The 25,751-nt window shown below is 53.2% G+C and overlaps 1 protein-coding gene across 1 annotated transcript in view; it reads left to right on the forward strand.

Moving 5' to 3' along the window:
* The first annotated feature begins 271 nt into the window (after window positions 1-271).
* Window positions 272-25,751, forward strand: part of IFFO2 (intermediate filament family orphan 2) — a 53,955-nt gene continuing 28,475 nt past the window's right edge. The window contains 2 exon segments of the mRNA XM_031962745.1: window positions 272-411; window positions 414-996. Coding sequence (XP_031818605.1) covers window positions 342-411; window positions 414-996 — 653 coding nt within the window. The 5' untranslated portion in view covers window positions 272-341.

Genomic DNA, 25,751 nt, shown 5'->3' on the forward strand with positions numbered 1-25,751 from the left:
GTCGCGGCGGCGCCTCCAGTGTTGGTGACAGCCCGGGAGTGGCCCCCGCCGGAGCCGCAGTTCCGCGCCCTGCCCCCTCCGCGTAGCAGCAGCAGCAGCCGCGGCGGCGGCGGCGGCCCCCGGGTGTCCGGCCTCTGTCTGCGCTCCGCCACTACTGGGCCGGAGCCTCTCGGCGCCTCGCCCTGCCCGCAGGTCCCCGTGCCCGCGCGCCGCGCCTCCTGGCCCTGGATCCGGCGTCCCCGCTGGCCCGGCCCCGCCGGGAGCCCTCCGCGGAGCTGGAGCCGCATCTGGAGCCGGCCCTGGAGCCGCGCCGCGGGGTCCCCGAGCCCCGCGGCCGGCGCATGATGAACTCGCTGCTGTTCGGCGAGATGGCGCTGGCCTTCGGGTGCCCGGGCGGCGGCGGCGGCGGCGGCGGCCGGGCGGCGGGGGAGCCGGGGGCGGCGGCGGCGCGGGGCCCGGGCCGTCTCCCGTGACCGCGGCGCTGCGGGACGACCTGGGCTCCAACATCTACCTGCTGAAGGGGCTCAACGTGCGCTTCCGCTGCTTCCTGGCCAAGGTGCACGAGCTAGAGCGGCGCAACCGGCTGCTGGAGAAGCAGCTGGAGCAGCAGCAGAGCGAGCGCGAGCGCCGGCTGCGGTACAAGACCTTCTCCCGGGAGCAGGCGGTGCAGACGGGCCCCGAGCTCGCCCCGGCCCGCGCCGCCGGCCCGCAGCCCCCGCCGCAGCCCCCGCCGCCCCTCGGCGCCAACGGCAACGTGCCCCCGGGCGCCGGCGGCTCGCACCCGCAGCACTACAGCCGCCTGCCCGGCACCATCTGGAGCTACACGCAGGTCCGGCGCACGGGCGGCGGCGGCGTGGAGACCGTGCAGGGCCCCGGCGTGTCCTGGGTGCACCCCGACGGCGTGGGCGTGCAGATCGACACCATCACCCCCGAGATCCGGGCCCTCTACAACGTGCTGGCCAAGGTGAAGCGCGAGCGCGACGAGTACAAGAAAAAGTGAGTCACGTAGCGCGCGCCCCCCGCCCCTGCCCCATGGGGGGGGGGGAGACGCGGCCCACGCCGCAGGGCCCGCGCCGGCTTCCGCCTTCCTTAGTGTCCCCAGGGCGCTGCCCGGTGCCGGGCGCGTAGTAGGCGCTCTCTAAAGGCTTCGGGACCCAGGTGACTGTAGCCCTTCTAAAAAGGAAGCACTTAGTGGTGAGACAGCTCTGAAAGCACTGGCGATGCCCAGGGGCCAGGACCAAGGGGCTCGCCCCTTCCCCCTCTTGCCGGCCCGGCCGGTGCCCCGGTCCGTGCCCCATCCCTGGAGCAGCTGGGCCGAGCGGACCAGATGGCTTCAGGGCTAGCCAACTAGGCCTGAAAGGCCTCCTCCATTAACAGCGCACAAGTATGGCCTCGGGAAACGTGGGGCGGCTTTCAAGGATCCTTTCAAACAAAGCTCTTTAAACCTCTCCATTCATGTTGGCTTTAGCCTCCCTACGCCAGCCTTCAGTGAGGACAAAAACTTATCTGGCAGAAACAGCAGGGCAGGGGGAGAAGGGCGCGGAGCCCCGCTCTCCCGGGTAGCAGGACAGATTGGCTGCAGAGGATGGGCACCCCGGCTCCCCGGCCTGCAGGGCCCCGCTGCTGCCCGCTTCTCCAGCCCGTTATCCCCCCAGCGAGGGGTGGAGGGGTGGAGAGGAAAGCTGAGATTACTTCCTGGTGAGAGCCCAGTTGACAGTCTTTTCCAGTCGATAAAGATTTCTCTGTCTGCTGGAGAAAAGCAGACACTTCTCTCCTTTGTTCCCCCTCCTTCATCTTCTTCCTATGCATGTTATAGATCCCCTCCTGTTCCCCATCTTCCCCCTCCTGTCCCCCCACCGGAAGAGCTTGATGCTCTTGGGTTCCAGTGGTCACGGTGCCATATGGCTTTGGGAGGGCTTTGATTATAGGCTTTCGGTGAGATCCATCCCTCTTTGAGACGCTCTCTAACTTTTCTGATTTATATTTATAAATTTCGGCCCAGGTCTCTGCACCTGAGTCTGCAAGGCAGGGAGCATCAGTCCCCATCCTTATCCGGTCTCTCTGGGGTGAGACTGCAGAAAGTCTTTCTTCTGATTCTTCTAAGTATGTCACAGTTGGGGTGGGTTATTCCCCCAGACTCCCACTTCTCCAAAAGGGGCCTGAGCCCCTGAAACTCTTCCCTGCACTCTGGAGAGATTGGGCAGAGTAAGCCAGGGATACCTCAGGTAGCTTATACCATCCACTGAGAGAGTAGGGTTCCCTCCATCCTCTCCCCTCCCCCAAATATTTGGAGAATTTGGCTATGGTCTGGTTTCCCTGACCCCCTTGGGGAAGTAGTCTCCTCCCTGTTGGTGAGGGATTGGTTAATGGGGAAACAGGCCCTAGACCTCATTAAAAAGCGACGGATTTGGTGGCAGCTCCCGATGAGGATCCCAGTGCCAGAGTGTCATCATGCTACCAGCTTCTGTTGTGTTTGGGCTTTGCTGTGTGTATTTTCTTTGGACTTGGGTACTTAGGATATAGAAAACACTATATCCAGCCTTACAAGGGGCATTGGGCAACATTACGACACTGGCACCCAGGGAGTGGGGATGATGTCAACCTTTGGCATGGTGTTGGAATGCCTGAGACGTGGGTGCTGCTGGGTGACGAGAGGGCTACGGGAGTCTTCCTCATTTTTGTCTGTTTCCTCTCCCCCAAAGGTCCAAAGCGGTGATTGTCTTACTGCTTTATTTATTTTTATTTTTTAAATTGGGGAATGACTTCCTTTTTGGAAGAGTTTTCCCGTTGATTCCTCCAAAGCAAAGGTGTTTGAGTCTCCCAGGGATATCAGGGAGCTAATAGTCAAGAGATGGTTTGTTTTTGCCAAGAGGGCAAGACATGGGGCCAAGTGCTTTGGGGATACTGAGAGCTGGAATGAGATGGCTGGAGGGTTGGGTATCTTTATGAAGTCTCCACGGCCTTGTTCCTATTAAATCTGACCCCTTCAGTAGTCCTACCCCAGATTCTGTTTCCTAGCTGGTATATACTTCATGAGAGGAGATGTGAGGGTATTTCCGAATTCTCTACCGACAATGTCCGCCCAAATACTTTTGCGTGTCTCTGCTTGGACGCTAAATCTCTTCTTGGCGATGTCATCGTTGTCAGAATAGCTCCTATTTAGGTATTTGGAATTATTTTTCTCTGAGGTAAGCTCAGGTTTTCGTGAAGAATCCATCCACCTGGGAACTCTATGCTGTATGTGAATCTTTGGGCCGACTCAAAGAAGCATGCGCTATAATTTTGCCTGCTATGGAAACATAGACAAGAGTCCAAGACAGAATAAGGAAAAGTAATACCATTAAGGAGCTTACAGCCTACTTCCCTGGACTTGTTTCCCCGGGTACAAAAGGAGAGATTTGGATTTGATGGTTTCTAAGCTCTTTGCAAGTTAAAACATTGTATTGTCTAAGGTTTCTTAGGGATTTAACATTACCACTCTTTCTCGTTCTGACAATGTAGGCTCTAAGATGCTTCCTGTCTGACGTTGTATGTCTCAAGGCCTTTCCTAGCTCCTCATTCAGTGTTCTAGGAGCTAGTTCTGCTCTGATGTTCTAGAACTATATGACTGGTGGGTTCTTCTTTCACCCAAAGACTCATCCTGTCAGTCACTGCTTGGGGTTCTGTATTAGAGATTTGGTAGGGGTTGGTGGTGGTCACAAAATCCTGTGGCAGGGGGACAGGAAGGACAAACATTCCCCAGTCTCCCAGCCCCTACCTTCTGTTAGATTTCTCTGGGGGCTGAGCTTGGGTCACCCCTGAGGTCTCTTCTGGGTCCCCAGTTCTATAATTATGTGACTTAGGGGAGAGCTGCTCTTATTCCCCAGAACTGCCCCCTTCAAGTCCTTGCTTCTCTCCCCCACATACTTTGGGGACTTTCTCAATTCAGGCTCAGAGCAGTTTTGCATGAGGCACCAGCCTTTATTCAAGAAATTGCCAGAAAAATGTGGTCATCGAAACCATAACATTGACAAGGTCGCTGAGCATAGATTTGGAAACCAAAACAAACATTTCCTGTACCCTCTGCCAGCTCAAAAAAAGAAACCCCCATCTACCAGGGCCCAAGGAACCCAAACTGGGTTAAAAGGAGCTGGGGCTTTCCACTGGGAGATTTGGAAAGAGGGTACTTTGGACGAAATCAGATAGAAATGATGACAATGAGAGTGGTGGTAATAATACTAACACAAGGTTTGCAAAAGTCTTATACAATTAGCTCATTTGAGCTGTACAGGTATCCGATGCCAGTCAAAAAGCATTTATTAAGTGTTTCCTGTGGGCTGGCACTGGGGTACAAAGATAAAAGTCCCTGCTCTCAAAGAACCTACATTCTAGTGAACACGTACCCATAGATGTATGCCCCAAATGCTTATATGTCAAATCCAGGTATTCTTGGAAGGGAAGGCAGGACCAGCTCGATGGAAGGGACAGCTCAATGGATCTGGGTCAAGAAACCTTGTTTTTAGCTTTGTTTGCCACTAACTTACTAAATAATATTGGCTCCCCTTTCTAGGTATCAGTTTCCCCATCTGTCATGAGAAGGTTGGACTAGTTCTGGCAGCTGGTAATAACTTAGCCCCCTAGACTTGATTTATGCCAATATAAGGTCCTGGTTGTATAATATTGAAGTTAATGGTGCTTATGTCTCAATTCCTACTAGATTACAAATTCCATGAGGGTAGGGGTGGGAGGCGTCATGTCTTACTGATCTTTTTTTAATCTCCCCTGTCTGGAGCGCAGTCTTTGTACGTAGCAGACTCTTGCTCATGTTTCTTGTATTGTAAATCTGGGGTGGACTAAACCTCAGGAAGTCTACAGAGACACAAGTGGGGGGAGAAATTCTCAGGAACAATTTCCTTGGCCCCGCCATAGGGATGAGAATAAGGGGTGGACACAGTGGCCTGGAAACTGAGCCTATCTCATTGACCTCTGGGAGCCAGCGAGTCCCACAGTCTGACTTCTTTGGAGTAGCAGAAATAGGTTTTAAAGACCCTACAGAGCACATTGACTGTTGGATTTGGACCTGGGAAAACCCAAGTTCAAACTCTGGAAATCATTTTTCTCAGCCTCAATTTCCTTTCCTGTAAAGTGGGGATAATAATAGCACCTGGCTCACAAGGCTGTTCCTATAGTCAGATAAGATAATCTATATAAAACGTTTGACTTAAAGCACTATATAGAAACATTAATTATCATCGTCATTACGGCAGTGTGGCCTAGTGAGCTGGCTTCTGATGCAGAATGGCTTTGTGATACCTTGGTCTTCATTGAGCATCACGTTGCCCAAGCACCTCTCTAAGACCATTCTTGTTTGGTTTGGGGGGAAGCAATTGAGGTGAAGGGACTTATCCAGGTTCACCCAGCTAGTAAGTATCTGAGGCTGGATTGGAACTCTCTGTGCTCTCTGTGCTTTGCCACCCAGATGCCCCCTATACCAGTAATGTCACAGGGCCAGTTCCTGTCCCCCTAACTGTTGTCATAACACTGGAAAACTTGCGTCTGAAGTCCATTCTGTGGCTTACATTCACCCTTAAACAGATCGCGTTTTCTCAATGGGCCTCAGTTTTCCCCCTTGCCAAATGGGGAGAATGCTATTTATTGTCCCTGGGTCCCAAACCCACCTAGGGAAGGCTCCCTTTGTCAGGGCCCAGATGGAGGTGAGTGGTCAGCATTCTCTGGGCTGAGGGTCAAGGGGTCTTCAAGGCCTGGGTTACAGACTTGTCCATCCCCTTTCAGCCACAGCCCCTAGTCTGGGGCGGGACAGGGAGACATTATGTTGTGGGAGGTGGATGGAGAGCCATCCCTCTTTAGGTGGCCCTGTCCCCCGATGGCCCCGGTGCTGGGAGGAGGAAGTTCTGCCACTTAGGGGACTTCCCTTGGCATTGACAGGGGCTAGATCAGGTGACTCGAAGGCAGCCCCCCTGGATTGCTACCCCCTGATGGCTGTGACCCTGCTCCCACTTTGGGGAGTAGCTTTGCCTCCCAAATCCTGGGTTTCAGTACTGGCTCTGTGTCCCTAGGGAAAAAAAGGGGATTTCCCCCGAGCCCACAGGTTATAAGCAGTGAGGTCTCTTCTAGCCCTGCTATTCTCTGTCTGTTGTATTCCAGGGTTGGGGGTGTCTCTGGCAGGGATCCTCAGCTTGGAACAGGGGCGATCCATTCCTCTGGCTCCCAGCAGATGAGCTGTGCCTCTGTTTCCCCTCTCTGGGGCTCCTTTGCCCCCCTTCTGTGGTGCTTCAGTGACTTGCCTCTGCATTCAATGGGGGACCCGCTGCCCGTCCTAGCCGGTTGTATTCTCTTCTGGGAAAACCTTTGGAAGGCTGTGAAAAAGGTCAAGGCGAGGAGAGGGGGAGGAGAGGGGGAGGACGGCCCAAGGCCCAAGAAGAGACAGAAGCTGACAGGTGGATTCTTTCGGGTTGGAATATGTAGCGTTCACTGGTTCCTTTCTACCCCGATTAGAACAGACGTGCCAGTCGGTTTAAACCCAGTCTTTCCGCCTCCCAGGACCAGTGGCCTGTGTGTACACTCGGCTGCCTTTCAGGGCAGAGCACCCAAGGCAGTAAAGGAGGGGAACAGGGATGATGCATCCTGTGCTTGACCACGTCTGACCTCTCTGCTCTCTCGGCGGCCTGAGCTCAGGAGGGCTCAGCTCTGCCATTCACTGGCCTTTGAGACTTTGGGCAAGTCACTGTCCATAATTTGTGAAACAGCAAGAATGCGTGTCCTAAATGGTGTAGCCCTAGAGCACTTTGTAAAGTGAGACATGATGACCAGAATCCCAAATTGGAATGTGAGGGATGGTGGGATGGGCTGGGAGCTGGGATAGGACAAGGGTTCTGCCCCTTTGCAGGGAGAAGGAACTCATAAAATGCATAAAATGTCAGAACTCATAAAGTCCTGAAAACACAGACACCAGAGCCGGAAGGCCCTTAGAACCCGGGATGTCAGAGCTACAAGGACCTTAGAGCCTAGGAGGTCAGAGCTACAAGGCCCTTAGAACATAGAATATCAGAGCTGCAAGGACCTTAGAACTCAGGATGTCAGAGCTACAAGGACCTTAGAGCCCAGGAAGTCAGAGCTACAAGGCCCTTAGAACATAGAATATCAGAGCTACAAGGACCTTAGAACTCAGGATGTCAGAGCTACAAGGATCTTAGAACCCAGGATGTCGGCGCTACAAGGACCTTAGAACATAGAATATCAGAGCTACAAGGACCTTAGAACATAGAATATCAGAGCTATAAGGACCTTAGAACTCAGGATGTCAGAGCTACAAGGATCTTAGAACCCGGGATGTCGGCGCTACAAGGACCTTAGAACATAGAATATCAGAGCTACAAGGACCTTAGAACCCAGGATGTCAGAGCTGGGAGGGCCTCAGAGAGCCCATTTCTCAGATGAGTTCACTGAAGCTCAGAGAGATGTGACAGGCTCAGGGCTCCTTTGTCACACAGTGAGTTAATGGCAGAGTTGGGTCTCACCCGGACCTCCCGACACCTCTCTGGTGACATAGTCTCCCCTGCTAGTACAAGCCTCTTCATTCTGGGCTGGAGCAGGATGTGGTTTCTCTCTGTTGCTTCTCAAATACAAAGGACGGGTGGATGGTTGTCATGCAGCTAGAAACTGCAATTAACTCTCTGTGCCCCTCTGGGGTGACTGGGCTCTGGGCTTCTCTAGGGATCTGGGGGCTCTCGGCCTCCGGGAATTCTTTGGCTGGCACCCCCCCTGCCTTGGCCACCCGGAGCGGGCGTCCACTTCTGCTGCCCTGCTGGGTTAGCTTTTCCCTGGCCACGAATTCGAACAGGAGACAGTGGAGCTTGCCATGTATTTGATAACAGCTGGACTCCCGGGTAACACTGATGATGCACATCACATAGTTCTAAGAGGGCTGAGGGACCCGGGAGTTTGGTGAAGCAAGAATCATTGTCCCCATTTTACAGAGGAAGAGACTGAGACTCAGAGAGGGAGGAGTGATTTTTCCAAGCTGTCCCACGGAAGCAAAAGGCCGAGATGGGGCTGGAGTCGGCTGAGGCTTCATGCCTGGCGATTCAGGGCTGTCTCCTCAGTTAACAGGGATTACCTGTTGTATTCCAGGGTTGGGGGTGTCTCTGGCAGGGATCCTCAGCTTGGAACAGGGGCGATCCCCTATTCGATTACCTATAAGGACTTTGTGCTTTATCTGATGAAATGTCTGAATCTCCTCACCCGTAAGCTTCTGTTCTAAGAATGGGACCCTGAGCTGTTTGTTAAATGACTGAGAAACTGAAGGGACCTTAGAAGTCACGTCCTTGCCTTTTCCAGAGAGAGAAACCAAAGGTCCAGAGGGATTGAGCAGCGGCCTACAAAGGGAGCCAGCCCGTCCCTAGGGGCTCTTTGGAGTCACTCTCTGAGGCTGTGTGGGGAGGGGGCTGCTACATCAAGAAAGCCTTCCCGGTCTCTCTTTTTAAAATACAGGAATGAATCCCGGCAGCTAAGGGATGGCTGGGCCTCCAGTGTTTCCCCCCAAACAGGTCAGGCTGTGGTTCGATAGGGAGCTCCTTAGCTAATAGTCGGGTCAACAGAAGCCCATTTCTCTCCCCCAGAAACCTTGGCTAGAGTAGCCTTGCAGGAAGCAGTTGGCCAGGGTAGGGAAGAAGAGGTAGCTGGGAGGGACTTGTTGAATACCAGATTTTTAAAAGATCCTAAAGGACAAATAAATCTTCTGTTGGGAAATTGAGACCTCCTAAGGGGCAGTATTTTGCCCAGGAACACATAGTGTTCTTACAGACTGGAGACTAGCATCTGGTCTCGGGCCTTAAGCTGAATCAGGAATTCCCAGGGGCCTGCAATGCAAAGTTCTATGTTCTCCAATTGTAAGATTCATAATTAGTTTGTGGAATCATATAATGTCAGAGCTGGACACTGTCTTCTGACTTAGGATGTCAGAACTGAGAAATCCCTTGTGCACATAAGGCACTAGGCACGTTAGAGTAGAGAATGTTAGACATTGGAATGTCAGAACTGGGAGGGCCCTTAGAACCCAGGAGGTCAGAGCTGGGAGGGCCTTAGAACCCAGGAGGTCAGAGCTGGGAGGGCCTTAGAACCCAGGAGGTCAGAGCTGGGAGGGCCTTAGAACCCAGGAGGTCAGAGCTGGGAGGGCCTTAGAACCCAGGAGGTCAGAGCTGGGAGGGCCCTTAGAACCCAGGAGGTCAGAGGTCCAAGGGCCCTTAGAACCCAGGAGGTCAGAGCTGGAAGGGCCCTTAGAACACAGAATGGCAGAATTGGGAGGGCCCTTAGAACCCAGAAAGTCAGAGCCCAGAAAGGCCTTCAAACAGTGTCGGAAGATGTATCTCCTCCTGTCTCTCTGTTTCTCCTATTCCTTTCACCCCCTCCCACGCCTTTCCCCCCTTCTGTTTTTAGCTCTTCTGGTGTTTCCCCAGGGAAATGGAGGATTGGAGAGATTGCTCAGGCTGAGTGAGGCTCATCTCTCAAAGTTTGGGTCTAATTTAGAGGAATTGAATGTACGCAGGGAAACCATTCAGGCCTCCATAGGCAGCCTCCTCATCTGTAGCAGAGTCACAGGGAGAAAAGAAAACCCAGCTAGTCATTGAGGTAATCTACCAATTGGTACCAGCCTTTGGGGGAATCTCTTCCTTTGTTGTACCGGGAGGAAGTACCCGGCTAATTTGTACTTGTCTTTGGGCAAATACAAAAACAACGGATGTGTCCACTGCCAGCTTATCTTTCCCAAAGATCCCATGTTCAGCACCGATAAAAATCAGGGACTTTTTTTAATGTTTAAATTTCCTGGTCAGTGATCTTTTCTTAGCTCCTCATTCTTTTAAGTCCTCTGTTATATTTGACACCTGGATGACATCATTCTGATCCTCCTGCCTTTCTGATGGCCCCGACCCCACCCGTGAGCTGTGATTTTGCTCCAAAGGTCCTGGGCCTCTGCTCTTTGCTCTGAACGCAGGGTCACTTATGGACGGCTGTGATTCCATTCCCACTTCTGGAACGATAGAGATGATTCCCTCATCTCCAGCCCTGAACCTCAATTTTTTAAAGAGTAGTAGCTAATAAGAGCTAACAGTTATATGATACTTCTGAGGTTTGCAAAGAAGTTTTTTGCATATTTATCTCATTTGATTCTCACAACAATCCTGGGAAATTGATGGTATTAATTATCCCCATTTTACAGATAAGGAAACTGAGGCAAATGGAGGGTAATTGACTTGTGCAGGGTCACATAGGAGGTATCTGAGAGGAGATTTGAACTCAGGTCTTCTTGACTTCAGGTCCAGGACTCTTCACTATAACAAAAAGCTACCTGAATCAGACACCAGATTTCTACCATCTATGTATGCACTAGCTCTATTTGATTCTTTGGTTTCAGGATTTGGAGCCGGAGGGAAGACCTCAGAGGTCATGAGAAGCTGGGAAGGACCTTAGAACATGGAATTTTAGAACATAGGCTGTCAAAGCTAGATAGGAACTTAGAACACAGGATGTCAAAGCTGGAAGGGAACTTAGAACATGGAATGTTAGAATACGTTAGAACATAGGATGGCAAAGCTGGAAAAGGCCTTTTAGGCTGATACCTCCCCAGCCTCCCTGGTAGGAAAATTTCCAGTCCTTCTTCCTCTCTTCTTTTTCTCGCCCTGAGCAAATGATGAATCTTCAGATACTACATTTGCTCCTCTAGCATCCCCACGAATCGCCTGTGGCGGGCAGGGTTTAGCACTCAGGTCTCATTCGAACAAACAAAAAGGTGCAAACGCCTTTCTCTCATCCCCTTCCTGAGGGACAGACCCTCAGGGAACACTGGGCACACCCCCCGGTAGGTATTTTGTTGAGTTAAAGCGAGGTGTCAGTTATTGTGCACAGCAGTGATAGCTGGCAATTATGTAGAGCTTTCACACGTGCCATTTCTTTTACTTCCCAAATGGTGCTGGGGGACGGGTACCCCTGGTGTCATTCTCTCCGTTTTGTGGAGACGGGGCCGAGAGGAGATGACTTGGCCGAGGTCACACAGCCAATGACTGAGCAGGGCCGGGATCTGATTCCGGCCTTTGCAGACTCCAGCTCCGTGACTCTGCTCACTGGCCATGCTCCCTCCCAGCTGCCAAACATCTGTATGTCAGCACCTGCCAAGGATTGTGACTCTGGAATAAAGTCTCTCCAGAACAGACCCTGGGAGGGGGCGAAGAGGGGGGTTCTGGAGAGCTGGAGTGGGATTTGAGGAAGGGGCCAAAGCCAGGGCAGGGGGGCTGGTTCTGGAGCCCTCCTTGTGAAAGTGCTTGCTCAGCGCTCTCCTCCCTCTAAAACCCGGCGGCTGGCACGTGCTCAGACTTCCTGATGGGCCGATGCAGCCGGCCATAGCCCCGCACTCAGATACCGCCTCCTGCTTCCTTGATTGCCAATTTTTATAACTTGGATTATTTAAGGCTGGGCTTGGCTCGAGGCCTGCTGCTTGCTTCCTTGGGGGAGGGGAGCGCTGAATGGTCCTCTTTAATTTCCCAGCCTGCTGTGGGAGTTAGTAAGTTGGAATCTCCTCCCGCCAGAGAGCAGCTGTTTCCTCTCTTGTTCCAGGCCAGTCCCAGGGATGGGGGCCCAGGTTGGACTAGGAGGATCCTGGGCCTCGAGGAGTGAGAAACACCCCGCGTGCTTTCTGGGCAAGGAACGGACCCTGAAAGCACGAACCTTTAGAACACAGAATAACAGAACTGGAGGGTTCCTTCTGAACAGAGAGTGTCAGAGTGGGGAGGCCCCTAGAATAGCCACTATTGAAAGTAAAAAAAGATCCTAGGAACCTGCTGGTGGAGAGAGAAGAGGAAACAACCTCAAAACTGACTCGTCCAGTTGGGCATCGAGTCCATGGCAGGGCCTTCCAGGCAGGGAGCCCCAGCCTGAGCCCCGAGAGGCCCCAGAGCTCAGTCGGCCCCCTCCCACCAGCCCGTCCTCCAGCACAGCCGGCCATGGTCCGGGGTGGGGTGGGGGGGTGGGAGGGAGCCCGTCCTCAGCACTGGGTCAGTGGTGCAGTGGCAGAAATGGCAGAAATGGCAGAAATGGCAGAAAGCAGCGTCCTCCGCCCCGTGCTGGGCATTGGAGGGAACTGGAGCAGGGATTTATTTATAGAGTTTCCAGCCTAGGTTTGTGTGTAATCACAGGGAGGGGTGCGTGGTGGGGAAATATCAGGTGAGCACCGGCTCTCGTTGACCTGGAAATAAAAAGGTGAGGGCTGGGCTCCCCAGCCTGTCTCAGGGCCTCCTCCTCCATCCCTATCTGCATTCCACTTCCCTTTAATTTTGTTCCTCCCCCTCTCTCTCCCTCCTTCCCTTGTTTTTCTTTCCTCTATTTTGTACTTAAAGACACAGATAGATAGGTTGATAGGCATTTGTTACTACGTGTCAGGCTCCAGAGGCAGCCAAACAAAATGGCCCCGGCCCTCAAGGAGCTTACTTTCTGATTGGAGGAAAAGGCACATTTCGGTCATTCCATACAAGATCAGAAGGCCCCGCAGCTGGGGGCACAGAAAGCTGGGCGAGGAGAGATGGGACACAGATGCCCAGCCAAGGGCCTCCACTGAGCCTGGTGAAGTTGGTGCCATTTGTGGGTCCCTGGGCAAGTCCCCTGACTTGTGGGTCTCAGTTTCCTCATCTGTGAAGTGGGAGGACTGACCTAGATGGCCTCTCCGTCTCTGCCATTTTCTCTTCTCCCCTATTCGGGCCCCTGGAATGAGAAGGCTGGCAGTGACCTCAGCAGGCAGAGAGTCCTTTCCCTTGCTTTCAGGCAAAGGTCATCCCCACCCCTAATAACAGTTCCTCTCCCTCCAGCACTTTCCCTGTGCTTTGTCCTGTGAGGTGAGTAATTCCAGGGTTATTGTCTTCGTTCTATTGATGAGGAAACTGAGTCTCACTTTCCTATCCCGATTAAGAGCTTTCCCCTTTTCAAAGATCTCCCACTCAGTCTTCCTCCTTCATTTTCTTCTACTCTATGTGCTCTTTTTCAGTCTTTCTTTAGAAAATTTGTCTTAAGGGGAAGTTTGCTTTGGACCTTCAGAATGCGAAAAACTTTTTAAAGCTACAAAGGATTGTGGAGGTCATCCGGTTTAAACCTTTCATTTTACAAATGATGAGATGGGCTCAGAGAAGGAGACCTATTTGTCCAGGATCACACTGTGAGCTCAGGACAGAGGGAAATTTGAACCCAAGTCCCCTGGCTTCTGCCTTCCTGGCCCCTGGAATGGCACCGAGCCTCCTGTTTCAGACAGAGCCTCCCACAAAGGGTCTTCTGGAACTGAGCCTCTTCCTTTTTGGGAGCTGTTGGCCCTGGCATGGGGTTGGAAGTAGTTTCCAGTGCACAAGCCCTTCAAGCCTCAGCTCATAAACTGGGGATTGCCAGAGAATGGGACAGAGTCCAGCTTTTTGTCTGTCTTGAGTTTATCTCCCTATTAGCCCTGATAATGAGGCTGCCTGCTTCTTTGGAACTAGACCTCAGATGTAGGGGTGGGGGAGAGGTGGGCTGGGGAAGCAGTATGATACTGACTTTAGGGAGTGCTTTAAGGATTACAACTCACTTGCTTTAACAGCATTCTGGGAAGTTGCTTGGTTTTATTAATGGGAGAAATGAGACTCGGAGAGATTGAATGGAAGCTTAAAACAGAATGTCTGAGTTAGAAGGAACATCAAAATATGAAATGTCAGAGCTGGGGGTCCCTTAGAACACAGAATATCACAGTTGGGAGGGCCCTTAGAACCTGGGATGTCAGAGCTGGGAAGCCCTTAGAACACAGAATATCATAGTTACCAGGATATCAGAGCTGGGGGTCCCTTAGAACACAAAATATCACAACTGGGAGTTCCTTAGAACCCAGGATGTCAGAACTGGGAGGGCCCTTAGAACCCGGGATGGGTTATTTCTACCTTCTGAATCCAATTCTCCCTGTGCAACAAGAGAACTGTTTGGTTCTGCACACATATATCGTATCTAGGATATACTGTGACATATTCAACATATATAGGACTGCTTGCCATCTGGGAGAGGTGGGGAGGGAGGGAAGAGGAAAATCGGAATAGAAGTGAGTGCAAGGGATAATGTAAAAAACTACCCTGGTATGGGTTCTGTCAATAAAAAGTTATTTAAAAAAAAAAAAAAAAAGAGCCTGGGATGTTAGAGCTGGGAGGGTCCTTAGAACCCAGGAGGTCAGAGCTGGGGGAAACCTTGGCATTTACATCAGAATTTCTCAGAATTCTACACTGAACCAAAAAACCAAACCGTGACTGGGCTTTCCACTGCTGCGTAAGTTGTATAAGTGCCTCGAGCCTCAGTCTCCTTCCCTGTCAAGTGAGAACATCTGCAGGGTTGGAGTGAAGGGGACCAGATGTGTGTGAACTGCTTGGGGTCTTTTGGGGATCAGACCCATCTTAAAACCAGGCCGTCTTAGTTCTGTTTTTCCTGAATTCCGCTACAGACTGGTCTTGGTTTAATATTTTGCCTGGTAGACAAAGGCTGTTTTGTGCTGGCGGCTGACTTCCATCTGACTCGGTCTCCCAGAAAGGAAGTGGAGCTGTTAAAGCTATTGCAGAACCCGACGGGGGCATTCTGGGACTCCTCCCTCTGCCCCCTCTCCCCTTGTGGAGGACGCAAGCACACTCCTGCTTCTGTGATGCGCGAGGCCTCTGGGTTGGACAGAACCAGGCCCGCGTGTGGCCCCAACTCTGCCCGTCACATCCTGGAGTGGGACCCTTGGAGTCAGAAGCTGTCTCCCCATCTTACTGCTTGGGTGTCTGGAGCCCGGTCTCTCCCTCTGTGAATGAGGGGTTTGGCTGCTGGGCCTTGGGGGTCTGGTTGCCGAGGATTCTGGCCTCTGTCTGCAGCGAGGGGGACCCTCTGCCCGGGGGTGACTGTCCCACCCTGGGGCAGCTGGATTTCTTGGCCAGTTTCCCTGCCTTTGAGTTGGAAGCAGCAGCTCCATCCCTGGGCGACTTCCTCCTCTGGGGCATGTGTGCCTGGGTATGAGAGTCTGTGTCCCAGCCTGCTGGGTGCCTGAGGTGGGTCTGGGTAGGGCAGAGAGGCCAGAGGGATGGGGGCGGCTGGTATTCTGGGAGGAATGTGAGCCGACCTTCAGGAGGGGCAACAGGAGGCTGCACCTGCTGTGGGCCTGGTAGACCGGGCTCAGGGTCCCCAGGGAACAGGGACGAACTTAGAAGGAAATCACAGAGACCTAAAGGCCGGACGGGGAGGGGGCTTCCTGGGCATGGGGCACCATAAATGTGTGAATTAATCTAGCCTTGTGGCCTGATCAAGTCCCTTCCTTTTCAAAGGCTCAGTTACTCTATAAAATGGCCTGTCATTGTGCTTGGGCTGCCCACCTGGCAGGCGGCGGGAGAGAAGCCTTTCTGCAAACTTTAGCTCTGCACAGATTAGTCACTGGCCTCGCTTTCTCTTCCTGTAAGATGGGGATTGTCAGACCTGCCCTGGCCCTGGGGGGAGCACCGTGAGGATTGCCAACAGCTGGGCTGCTCCCTCCTGGTCCCTGTGGCCTGGGCCTGGCAGCGGGCTTCCCGGGGAGCCGGAGGTGCTTCTGCACCTCCAGCCTCCTCCCGCGGCCGTGGCCCCCATTTCTTCTGGCTTAGTCATCTGGGAGGGAGACTGGCCGAGCCCGGCTTCTATCTGGTAGGTAGGGCTCTTGCATGACCGAAGGTTCTCTGGGGACCAATCGGCGTCCCTCAGCTCCTAGCCTGACATCCCATGTTCTAAGGACCCTCCCAGCTCTGACCTCCCGGGTTCTAAGGGGCCTCCCAGCTCTGACCTCCCGGGTTCTAAGGGGCCTCCCAGCTCCTGCCTCCGGGTTTAAGGCCCTCCAGCTCTGACATCCCGGGTTCAAGGGGCCTCCAGCTCACCTCCTGGGTTCAAGGGGCCCTCCAGCTCGACCTCCGGTTCCCAAGGCCCTCCAGCTCTGACCTCCCCGGTTCAGGGGCCCTCCAACTCTGACCTCCGGGTTCAAAAGCCCTCCCAACTCCCTATCCCAGGTTCTAAAAGGGGCCCTCCCAGCTCCCTGACCTCCCTGGGTTCTAGGCCCTCCCCAGCTCACCTCCCGGGTTCGGGCCCTCCAGCTCCCGCCTCCCGGGTTCTAAAGGGCCCTCCAGCTCTGACCTCCGGGTTCTAAGGGGCCCTCCATCTGACATCCCGGTTCTAAGGGGCCCTCCAGCTCTGACATCCCAGGTTCTAAGGCCCTCCCAGCTCCCGCCTCCCTGGGTTCCCTGGGCCCTCCCAGCTCGCCTCCGGGTTCTAAGGGCCCTCCAGCTCCCATCCCGGGTTTAAAGGGCCCTCCCAGCTCTGACCTCCCGGGTTCTAAGGCATATCATTCTGTGGTTCTTTCCTGGGGCAGAGATTTGTGGGAGTCCCACTATGACAGTCAGGGAATCTCACCCCAGCTTGAAGGCCTCAGTGAGAGCAACCCCCTTTCCTGCCTTCCTCTTCAGCCCGGCCCCCTCCCAGGCCATCCGTCCCACTTTGGGGCAGCTGTTATTGCCGGACATTTTCCCTGACACGGGGCCTAAATTGGATGCTTTTTTATCCTCCCCCTTGACCGGCCCCTTCTCCAACAGGTGTCCCCGAGCATGGCCGCAACCAGCTCCGTCACCGCCCCCGTTTGGCTTTTTGGAATGTAACCTTCCCCCTCCCTCCCATGCCCTGCTCCTGGGGAGCACCGTGCTGGGGCCAGCAGATTCTTGACAATCCAGGGCCATTCCTGGAGACAGAGGCCGGTACTTCCTCCGTGTTTCCTGGGGGCTGGGGAGGGTCCCCAGGGCGGAGCCTCTACATCCAGGCCTTTCCCTGGCCACGGTCCTGTCTTCTGGGTCGGGGATGGGACAGTCACTGAAGCCTGGCTCCCAGACTCACGGCCTGGGAGGGGGCAGAGTCATTGTGGGGGGGTCTCATTCAGAGGCCTCATCTGCCCCGGGCCCAGCCAGTGCCGTGTGGTGGCGAGACTCCTTGAGCGATACCAGGCATCCGGGGACCCCACGCCTGCCCTCGGCTTCCCTAGCATACTAGGCCCGGAGACCTGGGAGCATCCCCTTCCTCTTCTTAACAGCCAGAGAGGTCAAAGGGCACAATCTCCAAACTGGTCAAAGGTCGCAGAATCTCCAAACTGGAAGGGTTCGGAGGTCAGCAAGTGCAATGTCACAGAGGTAGAAACCGATATCGCGGTGGCTGAGCGGCTTGTCCCGCCAGTGTCTGGGCTGACCTTCAGACCCAGGTTTCCTGACCCCAGGAGCAGAGCTCAAAGCCTGCTGGGTGAGCTGCAGTAGTTGGTGGCCGGGAATGTGCTGCCTTAGGGTCCCGGGGCATCTCTGTTCCCTCCCCACACAGGCCAGGGAAGGCCTTTTATCTCTGTTTTACAGATAAATTATTAACCACTTCCCACCAGGATTCTGCCCCTTTCTCATGCAGTATTTTCTCCTTAACACTCTCATTTTCTTCCATGGGTCCCATTATTAAGTCCCTAAGTTTTCCTAACTGGGCCCCTCTCCTCCCTTCTCCAAGTGTGTCACTGGTTTCTCCCTGTCTCCATTTTCTTCCTGCCTCTTCCCTCCTTCCCAAGATACATATCTGAGCATGTTCCTCCCTTCCTCACAATATAATTCTTGTTTACATAATGAATAACATAATAGAGGCTCAATTATCTTGAATTTTTTATCTTTGTGTCTATTGTGCCCCTTCAGAGTAGGGACACACAGTAGACATTTAATTAATGTTTGTTGCTTTGAAATAGTTGGATTAAGAAAAGTAAGGCTTATGAGGTGGCAGACTTGCCAAAGTCATTGGATGCCTTAGCAAGAGGCTATTGGTCCAGGCTGGGGAAGGGTTAAGGCCCTGGCGGAATGAGCAGGGCCTGCTTCCCCAGCCGGCGTGGGATGGCATGGCCCCTTCTGGCCCAGAACATGCTCGGGCCATCTGGCCCCCTGGTCGAGGACACCAGCTCCCATCTGTCCCAAGGAGAAGGTCTTGGAGGGAAATGATTGTGCCTCAGTAGCTTTTTGGGAGGAGGGGGCAGGAGGGAGATGGTTTCACCCAGGACCTCTGGGAAGGGGACTGAAGCTGGAGGCACAATGTCCCAGAGCTCAGGCCCTTCAGCCCTCATTTTGTTTCTCAAGTATAATTTGGGATCTGCCCCTATCTTCCTGGGCTCGTAGAATCATAGACTAAGAGCCAAAAGAGATCGTAGAGACCGTCTAGTCGTGGGTTTCTTAAACTTTTCCCAGTGGTGACCCCTTTGTTCCCTCGAGACATTTTACATGACCCCATGTATATAAAATAGATACACAAATCAAACATTTACTGATAATCCTAATTTCACACCCACACCATTATTCAGTTACAAGGCCCCATATGGGGTCACAATTCATGGTTTAAAAAGCCAGGATCTAGTCCACCCCCTTCATTTTACAAAGAAGGAAACTGAGGCCCACAGGAACAACTTTGCTTTAAGGGAACTCGGGGAGTAAGGAGTTGCAAAAAAGCAAGGTACTGTGTGGCTCTAAGTTCAAAGGTTCCTTCTGCTGTTTTCTGACCACTATTCAACAAATTTGTTTCAGTTTAACAACCACTTATGAAGGGCCTCCTGCCATTTAGTGTTAGAGAGTTATCTAGAGACCCACACAAGGTCACATAACCAGTAGAAGCCAGAGCTGGGACTCAAACCCAGGGCTTCCTGGTTCTAGCTCTCTCTCCTCTACAGCATGCTGTCTCTTGATAATATCATCAACACCATTGATAATATTAATAACAGCTGCCAGCTTTCATCTTTGCATCTCCAGCACTTAGCAGTTCTTGGTACCTGGTAGGTGATCAGTAAATGCTTGTGGATTGAGAAAATGCTTTCTATGAGTTATTTCACTGATTCTGAAAGTCATCAGTGAGGTATTATTCCCTCCATCATTCTCCATTTAGTATTGCTGATGGAACCTGATGGTCTGGGTGCAGGCCCTCGAGGGGCCCAGATCCGTGTGATCCTTGAGGTCCCGCTCCCATTCCTTGGCTCCGTGTCAGTCTCATCCCATCGGGGGACATGTTCCCTTTTGGCTCAGCACGAGCTGAGGAAGGGATGCGGCCATCTTTCTGCCCCTCCGTCCTTCTCTGTTCCTATTGACACTGACATCAGTCAGGCGTGAGTCTAGACCCATTCATCGAGAGAGCAGAGGATCAGGTCTCAGAAAGAAGCAAGAGTCTCGAGCAAGCAAAGAAAAGCTGTGTCACAGAAGGACCACGCGTACTCCCGGCCCATCCGCCTGGGCACATATTTGTCCTCCTTATTTATCTATTCCTCATTCCTTCCCTTTGTCCCTCCCAAACTTTCGGGCAAGTGGTAGCCGTTTAATAATAAACTCTTTTAGTGCAAAGGCGAGCAAAATTTTTAAAATATTCTTTGGTCCCTCAAAAGGAAATTTTTTTCCCATTTTACAGATATTAACTAAGGAAACAGAAGGGGACAACTGCAGTAAATTCTTCTTATTCTCCCCCTCCCTCTGAACCTCCCTCACGGCTAACCTGGCTGAGCCTCCCTGATGGGGAAGCAAAGTTCCGGGGCCAACATTTGGGAAAGGGACAGGCCTGGCCCCTCTGGGGAACCCCCTGGGGCGCCCAGGGGAGGGCAGCAGGCCCTGGGGCGGTGGGTGGGGGCAGCTTGGGGGAGGCAGCAGGCCCCTGGGGGGTGGCGGCTGGGGGCCGCAGAGGGGCCCAGGCCCTGGGGGCGGTGGGGGCCACGGAGGGCAAAGGGGCCCAAGGGCTGGGGAGTGGGGAGGGCAGCACAGGCCCTGGGGTGGCGGGGGGAAACCGGGGGCACCCAACAGGCCCTGGGGGCGGGGCTGGGGGCACCACGGAGGGGCAGCGGGCCCTGGGGGCAGTGGGCTGGGGGCAGCTGCGGGAGGGCAGCAGCAGGCCCTGGGGGTGGCGGGCTGGGGGCAGCCGCAGATGGGCAGCAGCAGGCCCTGGGGGCGGCGGGCTGGGGCAGCCGTGGATGGGCAGCAGCAGGCCCTTACCCGCCTACCCTGTGGTTTGCCCAGGACCCGGCTGACCAGGAGGTGCTTTCCCCCGGCCGGGCTCTGAAGCGGACTGGGGGCAGCCCGGCCCAGCGGGGGGCCGGCTTGGGAGGCAGCCGCACCCCCTTTCCATGTCAAGTTCAGTGTTTTGCCTGGGCCGCAACCTGAGGCTGATATTAAATAATGAGTCTGTTCCCCTGAGCGGTGTTTAGTCAGCTAATCCCCTCCGCTTGGAGCAGGCGATGACCGGCCTAATTACCTGTCCCGGGAGCCGGGAGTCTGGCGAGTTTCACCTCCAGTGATGACAATCACGGGGTAACACACAAGGGCAGTGGCAGGGGGGGCTTCCCTGCCGGCCCTCCTGCAAACGCGCTCCTAGGGCTGCTTCTGCCCCGGCCTCCATGAATGGCGTGGGGGGGGGGGGCTGGCAGGGGGAGAGCCCCAGCCCTGAATGAGGAGGACCCGAGTTCAAATCCGGCCTCAGACACTTAGCACTTCCTGGCTGTATGACCCTGGGCCAGTCACTTATCCCGATTGTCTCAGGGGGAGAGACTGAGAGAGGCAGAGATAACGGACTGCTGGCCTGGGGAAATGGCCCGCCTGCCTGGGAGGGGCTGAGGTGGGGGGGAGCCGGGAAGGGCTTTAAAAGCCCCTTGGATCATCCGCCCCTGGCCCTGGAAACCCTAAAGCCCAGGATCGGGGCGGCTTAATGGGATAAGAACCACGCAAAACCCGGAAAACTCGCTCCCAACTCAGACAATCCCCACTTCTCTACCAACTTCCTCATCCCAAACGGAAAATTCTAATTTAAATTAAAGGCTGTTCGTGGGGCCAAATTCGACTCGTCGACCCGTTATTAACTTTCCATCTCAACCTTCCTTCAGGACTGAACCTCTCAGGGTGGGCCACAAAGTCAAAATCTTCCCTCCCCCTTACTTCCTCCCTCTTAAAAAAAGGCACCCCCTCTTGGGAAACCTGGCCCAAAGGGACGGGAAAGACTTTCTTTTTCCCAAACAAAACTAAGGGAGGGGGAAAACACCCCCTCTTGGTGGGGCTTACAACACCGTTTTAAGCGAGGGGGAACGGGCGATTCGCCCCGCTCCCCCACACAAAACTTCAGGGCGATTTCCAGGGCACTGAAAAACTACTCATTTGGGAAAAAAAACACACAACCAACACACCAACACATCCACTTTCGGGGCCCCGAAAATTTCGGATTCAGGCCAAACCCCAAAGAAAGCAGAAAACCGTTGAAATTAAATTTAAATACAACCCCGGGCAATCCCCAGCCCTCAAACCGTAGGAAAATTCCCCAAATTCCCATCCCACAAAATCCCAATCCCTCCCTACTCCATATTTCTCCCCCTCTCAGAAACCCCTTCTCCCAACAACCTGGAAAGGGACAACCTCTTTCTTCCCTTTTTTGGCCAAAAATCAAAAATTATAATTTCCTCAAATCCCCCAAAAGGGGCCAAATTCTCTAAAATAAAAAAGAAAAAAAGGGAAAAAATAAAACAAAAATAAAACCTTTTTTCCTTCCAATTTCTAAAATCATACTCGGGAAAAATGTCTATAAAAATCCAAAACTTGCCAAATTGAAAAAACCTCAAAAACTGAAAGAAAAAACCAGGGCTTTAAATTTAAACTTTATTTTCCCCCCTTCAATTCTCCCAAAACTTTCTTCTCCGGTCATTCCACCACCTTAGAACCGAACAAAAAAACACCCTTAAACCTTTAAAATTTTCAAAAAAAAACAAAAATTAAAGGTTTTTAAAACCCCAAATCTAAAAATTTCGGTTCCCCCTTTCCCCACCCCAAAAAAAAACAAATTTAAAAAAAAAAAATTAAACCCCCCTTTTAACAACACCAAATTTAAAACCCAGAAATTTAACCCCCCCCACCCTCCCTTTTTTCTAAACTCCTCCCAAAAAATTTTAACATCCCTAGAAAACCAAAAATCAAACAAAAAAGAACGAAAACTCTTTTAATATGTCTGTCATTGGGGGACCCAAACCCAAAGGGCACACCTCCAGGGTTTTTCAAGGGGACTGCCCAAAAACCCTGGAGGGTTCCACTTTCCCCAAGCAGGGTCCTTTTTTATCAAACATCGCCCGGGCCCAAACCACCCAAAAATCCAAAAACCCCGCAGTAAAATTAATTTCCCAAATTTCTTAAACACAGGACAATGGGGACAGGGACCCCTCCTGGGAAAAACCGGGGGCCAAACCGGGGCTTCTTCACCCTTTCCTTTTTTTTTTTATATTAAAAAGAAAGAAGCATTTTTTTCCTGTTATAGCCGTCACTCCGCCCCTCCAGACTGACTCCTCCCCTTGTGACAGAAGTTAAAAAAACCCAAAACTAAGCAAAACCATCCAAGGCAGTGACCTCATCTGACAACGTCTGCGATCTGCAGGGCTGGCAGCCCGGCCGCCTCCCTGCCTCCGCCGGCAGCGCTCCGCTGTGGCTCATTAGCTGCCCTCTCCTTGGCTTTTCAGGGCCCTTCTGATCTAGGTCAGCCGTGAAAACTGGAGGGAGGCCCCAAGGATAATCGGGATCATGACTTACCTGGCTGGGAATGTTAGAATTCCTCACTGTCCGGCCCTATGAATCAGGGAAGGTGAGGGAGGTCATCCCATCGCAAAAGGGAAAACAGAGGCTCAGAGGAGAAGGGAGCAAAAAGGGGGGCCTTGGAAACCTTTAAAACATCTTTTTGTTCTCCGTCACTTTAACTTTCTTCTGGGTTTCCAATATTTAAACCTTTAATTTAAATGAGGGAAACAAAGGTCTGGAACTAATTTTTTATCTGGAAAGTCCTTTCCCTCTATAACCTCATTTACTCCCTCTCTACTAAAGTTATTCTAAAATCCCTAATCCCCCCTCTGACATCCCTGTTCCCGAAACCCTCCCTTTGCCTCCTGGATTCTAAAGGGTCTTCCCAACTCCCCTTTTCTAAGCCCCCTCCCCAACTCTCTGTTTCAAAACCCCTCAATTGACCTCCGGGTTCCTAAGGCCTTCCACTCTACCTCCGGTTCAAGGGCCTCCCGCCTGCCTCCCCTGGGTTCTAAGGGCCTCCCCACCGCCTCCGGGTTCTAAGGGCCTTCCATCTGACCTCCCTGGGGTTCTAAGGGGGCCCTGTTCACCTCCTGGTTCTAAGGGCCTTCAGTTACCTCCTGGGTTCAAGGCCCTCCCAGTTCCCTCCGGGTTCTAAGGGCCTTCCAGCTCCTGACCTCCCTGGGTTCGGGGCCCTCCAATTTGACCCCCGTTCCCAAAGGGCCTTACCTATCCTGGGTTCAAGGGGCCCTAGTTCACCTCCCTGGGCAAGGGCCTTCCCCAGCCAAACCCTGTTTCTAAGGGCCCTCCCAGCTCTGACCTCCTGGGTTCTAAGGTCCTTCCCATTCAATATTCTCTGTGCCTCCCCCCATTTTCTTCCTTCTAAGGGAGAAGTTCTAAGGGGCTGCCCGGCTCTGACCTTCTCTAAAACCTCCAGAACCAAGGGTGCTTTTGAGTCCATGTGTCTGCTGCCAAACCAGCTGTTAGAATGTTTAGCTTTGTTGAGCTTCCGAGGGGAGGGGAGGGGAGAGGAGAGGAGCGGAGCGGAGCAGGCCTGGGGCCAGCTTCCTCCCTGCTGACTGATAAGAGCTGGAAGGTTAAGTGTGCCTGGGGATGATTCCCCATTCATACTTTAAGGAAAGTTAAGATCAGTTAAGACCCCTCCTGAATCACTGCTGAGTGCTTGGGGGAAGGGACTTCAGGAGGGGAAGGAGTGATCCCCTTCTGTTCTCTGGTCTTTTCCTTCCGAGTAATGAAGCAGGGGTTCAGTCAGTTGGCACAAATGATCAAGTGCCCCCATGTCAGAGAACTACGTGTATGTTGGTCTTGTGGGGGGTGGGGAGCAGAGAAGGGGGGAGGAAGGTGGGGAGGAGTAACAGTCCTCCTCATCCCAGATCTGGGGGAGCGTGAGTGGAGAGGGGGCACCTCAGTAGGCCACCCAGCTCCTGAGTGAGCTCCCAGGCTCAGGGGGGCAATCACAGAATTTGGATTTAGAGTTGTGAGGGAGCTGAAAAGGCCATCTAGGCTATCTCCTTCTCTCCCATTTTACGAGAAAACCCAGTAGGAGACAGTTTTAAGTGACTCTCCCAAGTTCCCTCAGGGAGTATGTGGAGGAGTCAGAATTCAGAGCCAGCTCCTCTGATCCCAAATCTGTGCTGCCTTTTCCAGCATGAATCGAGCTATTCTGCCACAAAACTGGTGAAGGGCTGGGTTTAATCCGCAGAGTTAGCCTTTCAGTCTCACAGGGGATCCACAGGAGGAAGATTGAGACAAAACAAAACAACCCACTCACAAAACAGACTTTCCTTCCTTCAGCTCCGAGGGAGGCGGCTCTAAAAAAAAAATAATAATGCCTTAAAAAACCCTGGAGCTGCAGCCTTGAATTCTGGTTAACCTCAGAGCTGAGACATCGGCTGGGAAATAGCAGAGGTTGGAGAACTGGAAGGGTTTCTCTCCTGGGTCCCAAAGCCCCCGGCTGTGTCCTCTGGAGGAGGCTCCTGCACCTTTCCGGCTGTCACAAATCAACAGAGAGGTGGGGGCAGGTTCCTGATCCAGAGGCAGCTCTGGGAGGAGATTATCAAGTCCGACAGAAAAAGAAACGGAGGGCTACAAAGGGCAGGGGTTTGCCCTGAGACACCGGGTGCCGGGTACTGGGCATCCACCGGGCCTGGGATCTGACCCCAAGCTCCTCCTTTCCTCCCCGTATCGCTGCGGGATGCTGGTTGTTAACTTTCCTTCTCTGTGGCACTGACCCCATTTAAAATGGGCCCAGACCTGCTTGGGTGTGGGCAAGGTGCACAGGTGCTCCCGGAGGAGGGAACCGCTGGGGAGCGGGAGTGTCCCCCTCATTATGGGCGTCCCTGGATTCGGCATTTCCTCCAAGGGTGTCCCCAATAGATCCCCAAGCACTTGGCAAGTGGCAAGTGCTCAGTAATTGCTTGTTAATGAGTGGATCAAAAAGAAACTGTTTTGTTGGGATTTATGAGGGGCCGGTGGCCCTTTCTGCCAGAGATCAAACAAGCAGAGAGCTGGGAGGGGGTCCTCAGAGCCCAGAATGACCCACTGGGGGCAGACTTTGGCTTGTAGATGGCCAGAGCTGGGAGAATGTCAGCCCTGAGGGAGCCTCAGAACATGGAGAGATGTCAGGTGGAAAGGGCTTGAGTAGTGTGTGAGAGCTGGGAGTTTGGAACCCTGGGAAGAGGGAAAGCTCGAGTTCCAGAGCTGCTCCTGTCTCTCACATATTCCCGCTGCCATCTTGGGCATTTGGGCTCAGGCCCCTAACATTGGAGGTGTCCGGGGGTGCTTGGGGGGGGCGGTCCTCTGGCTTCTTTACTGGGCTAAGTGCCCAATTATAGAGCCTGAGAAAACCTCCTCTACCTGTCCAACCTCCCAAGCTACAAAGGCTTCTAATTAGTCCCAGTGGGGGTAGGGGGTGGGCTCCTCCAAAGGCCTCATTGTTCAGCTAAGCCTGCCTCTGAGGAAAAGCTTTGAACTCCTCTGAGCCAGGGTGAGCCCATTAGCACCAGCTAGCTCCGGTTGCCAGGGATCTGGGCTGCCACACTCCCTTTCCTGAGGATCTCCAAGTGTTGGGAAGTGCTCCTTCCCCTCAGCTTGCACTGGCTGTGGGGAGCAAGGAAT

This window comes from Sarcophilus harrisii, chromosome 3 (assembly GCF_902635505.1).
Source record: "Sarcophilus harrisii chromosome 3, mSarHar1.11, whole genome shotgun sequence".
NCBI lineage: Eukaryota > Metazoa > Chordata > Mammalia > Dasyuromorphia > Dasyuridae > Sarcophilus > Sarcophilus harrisii.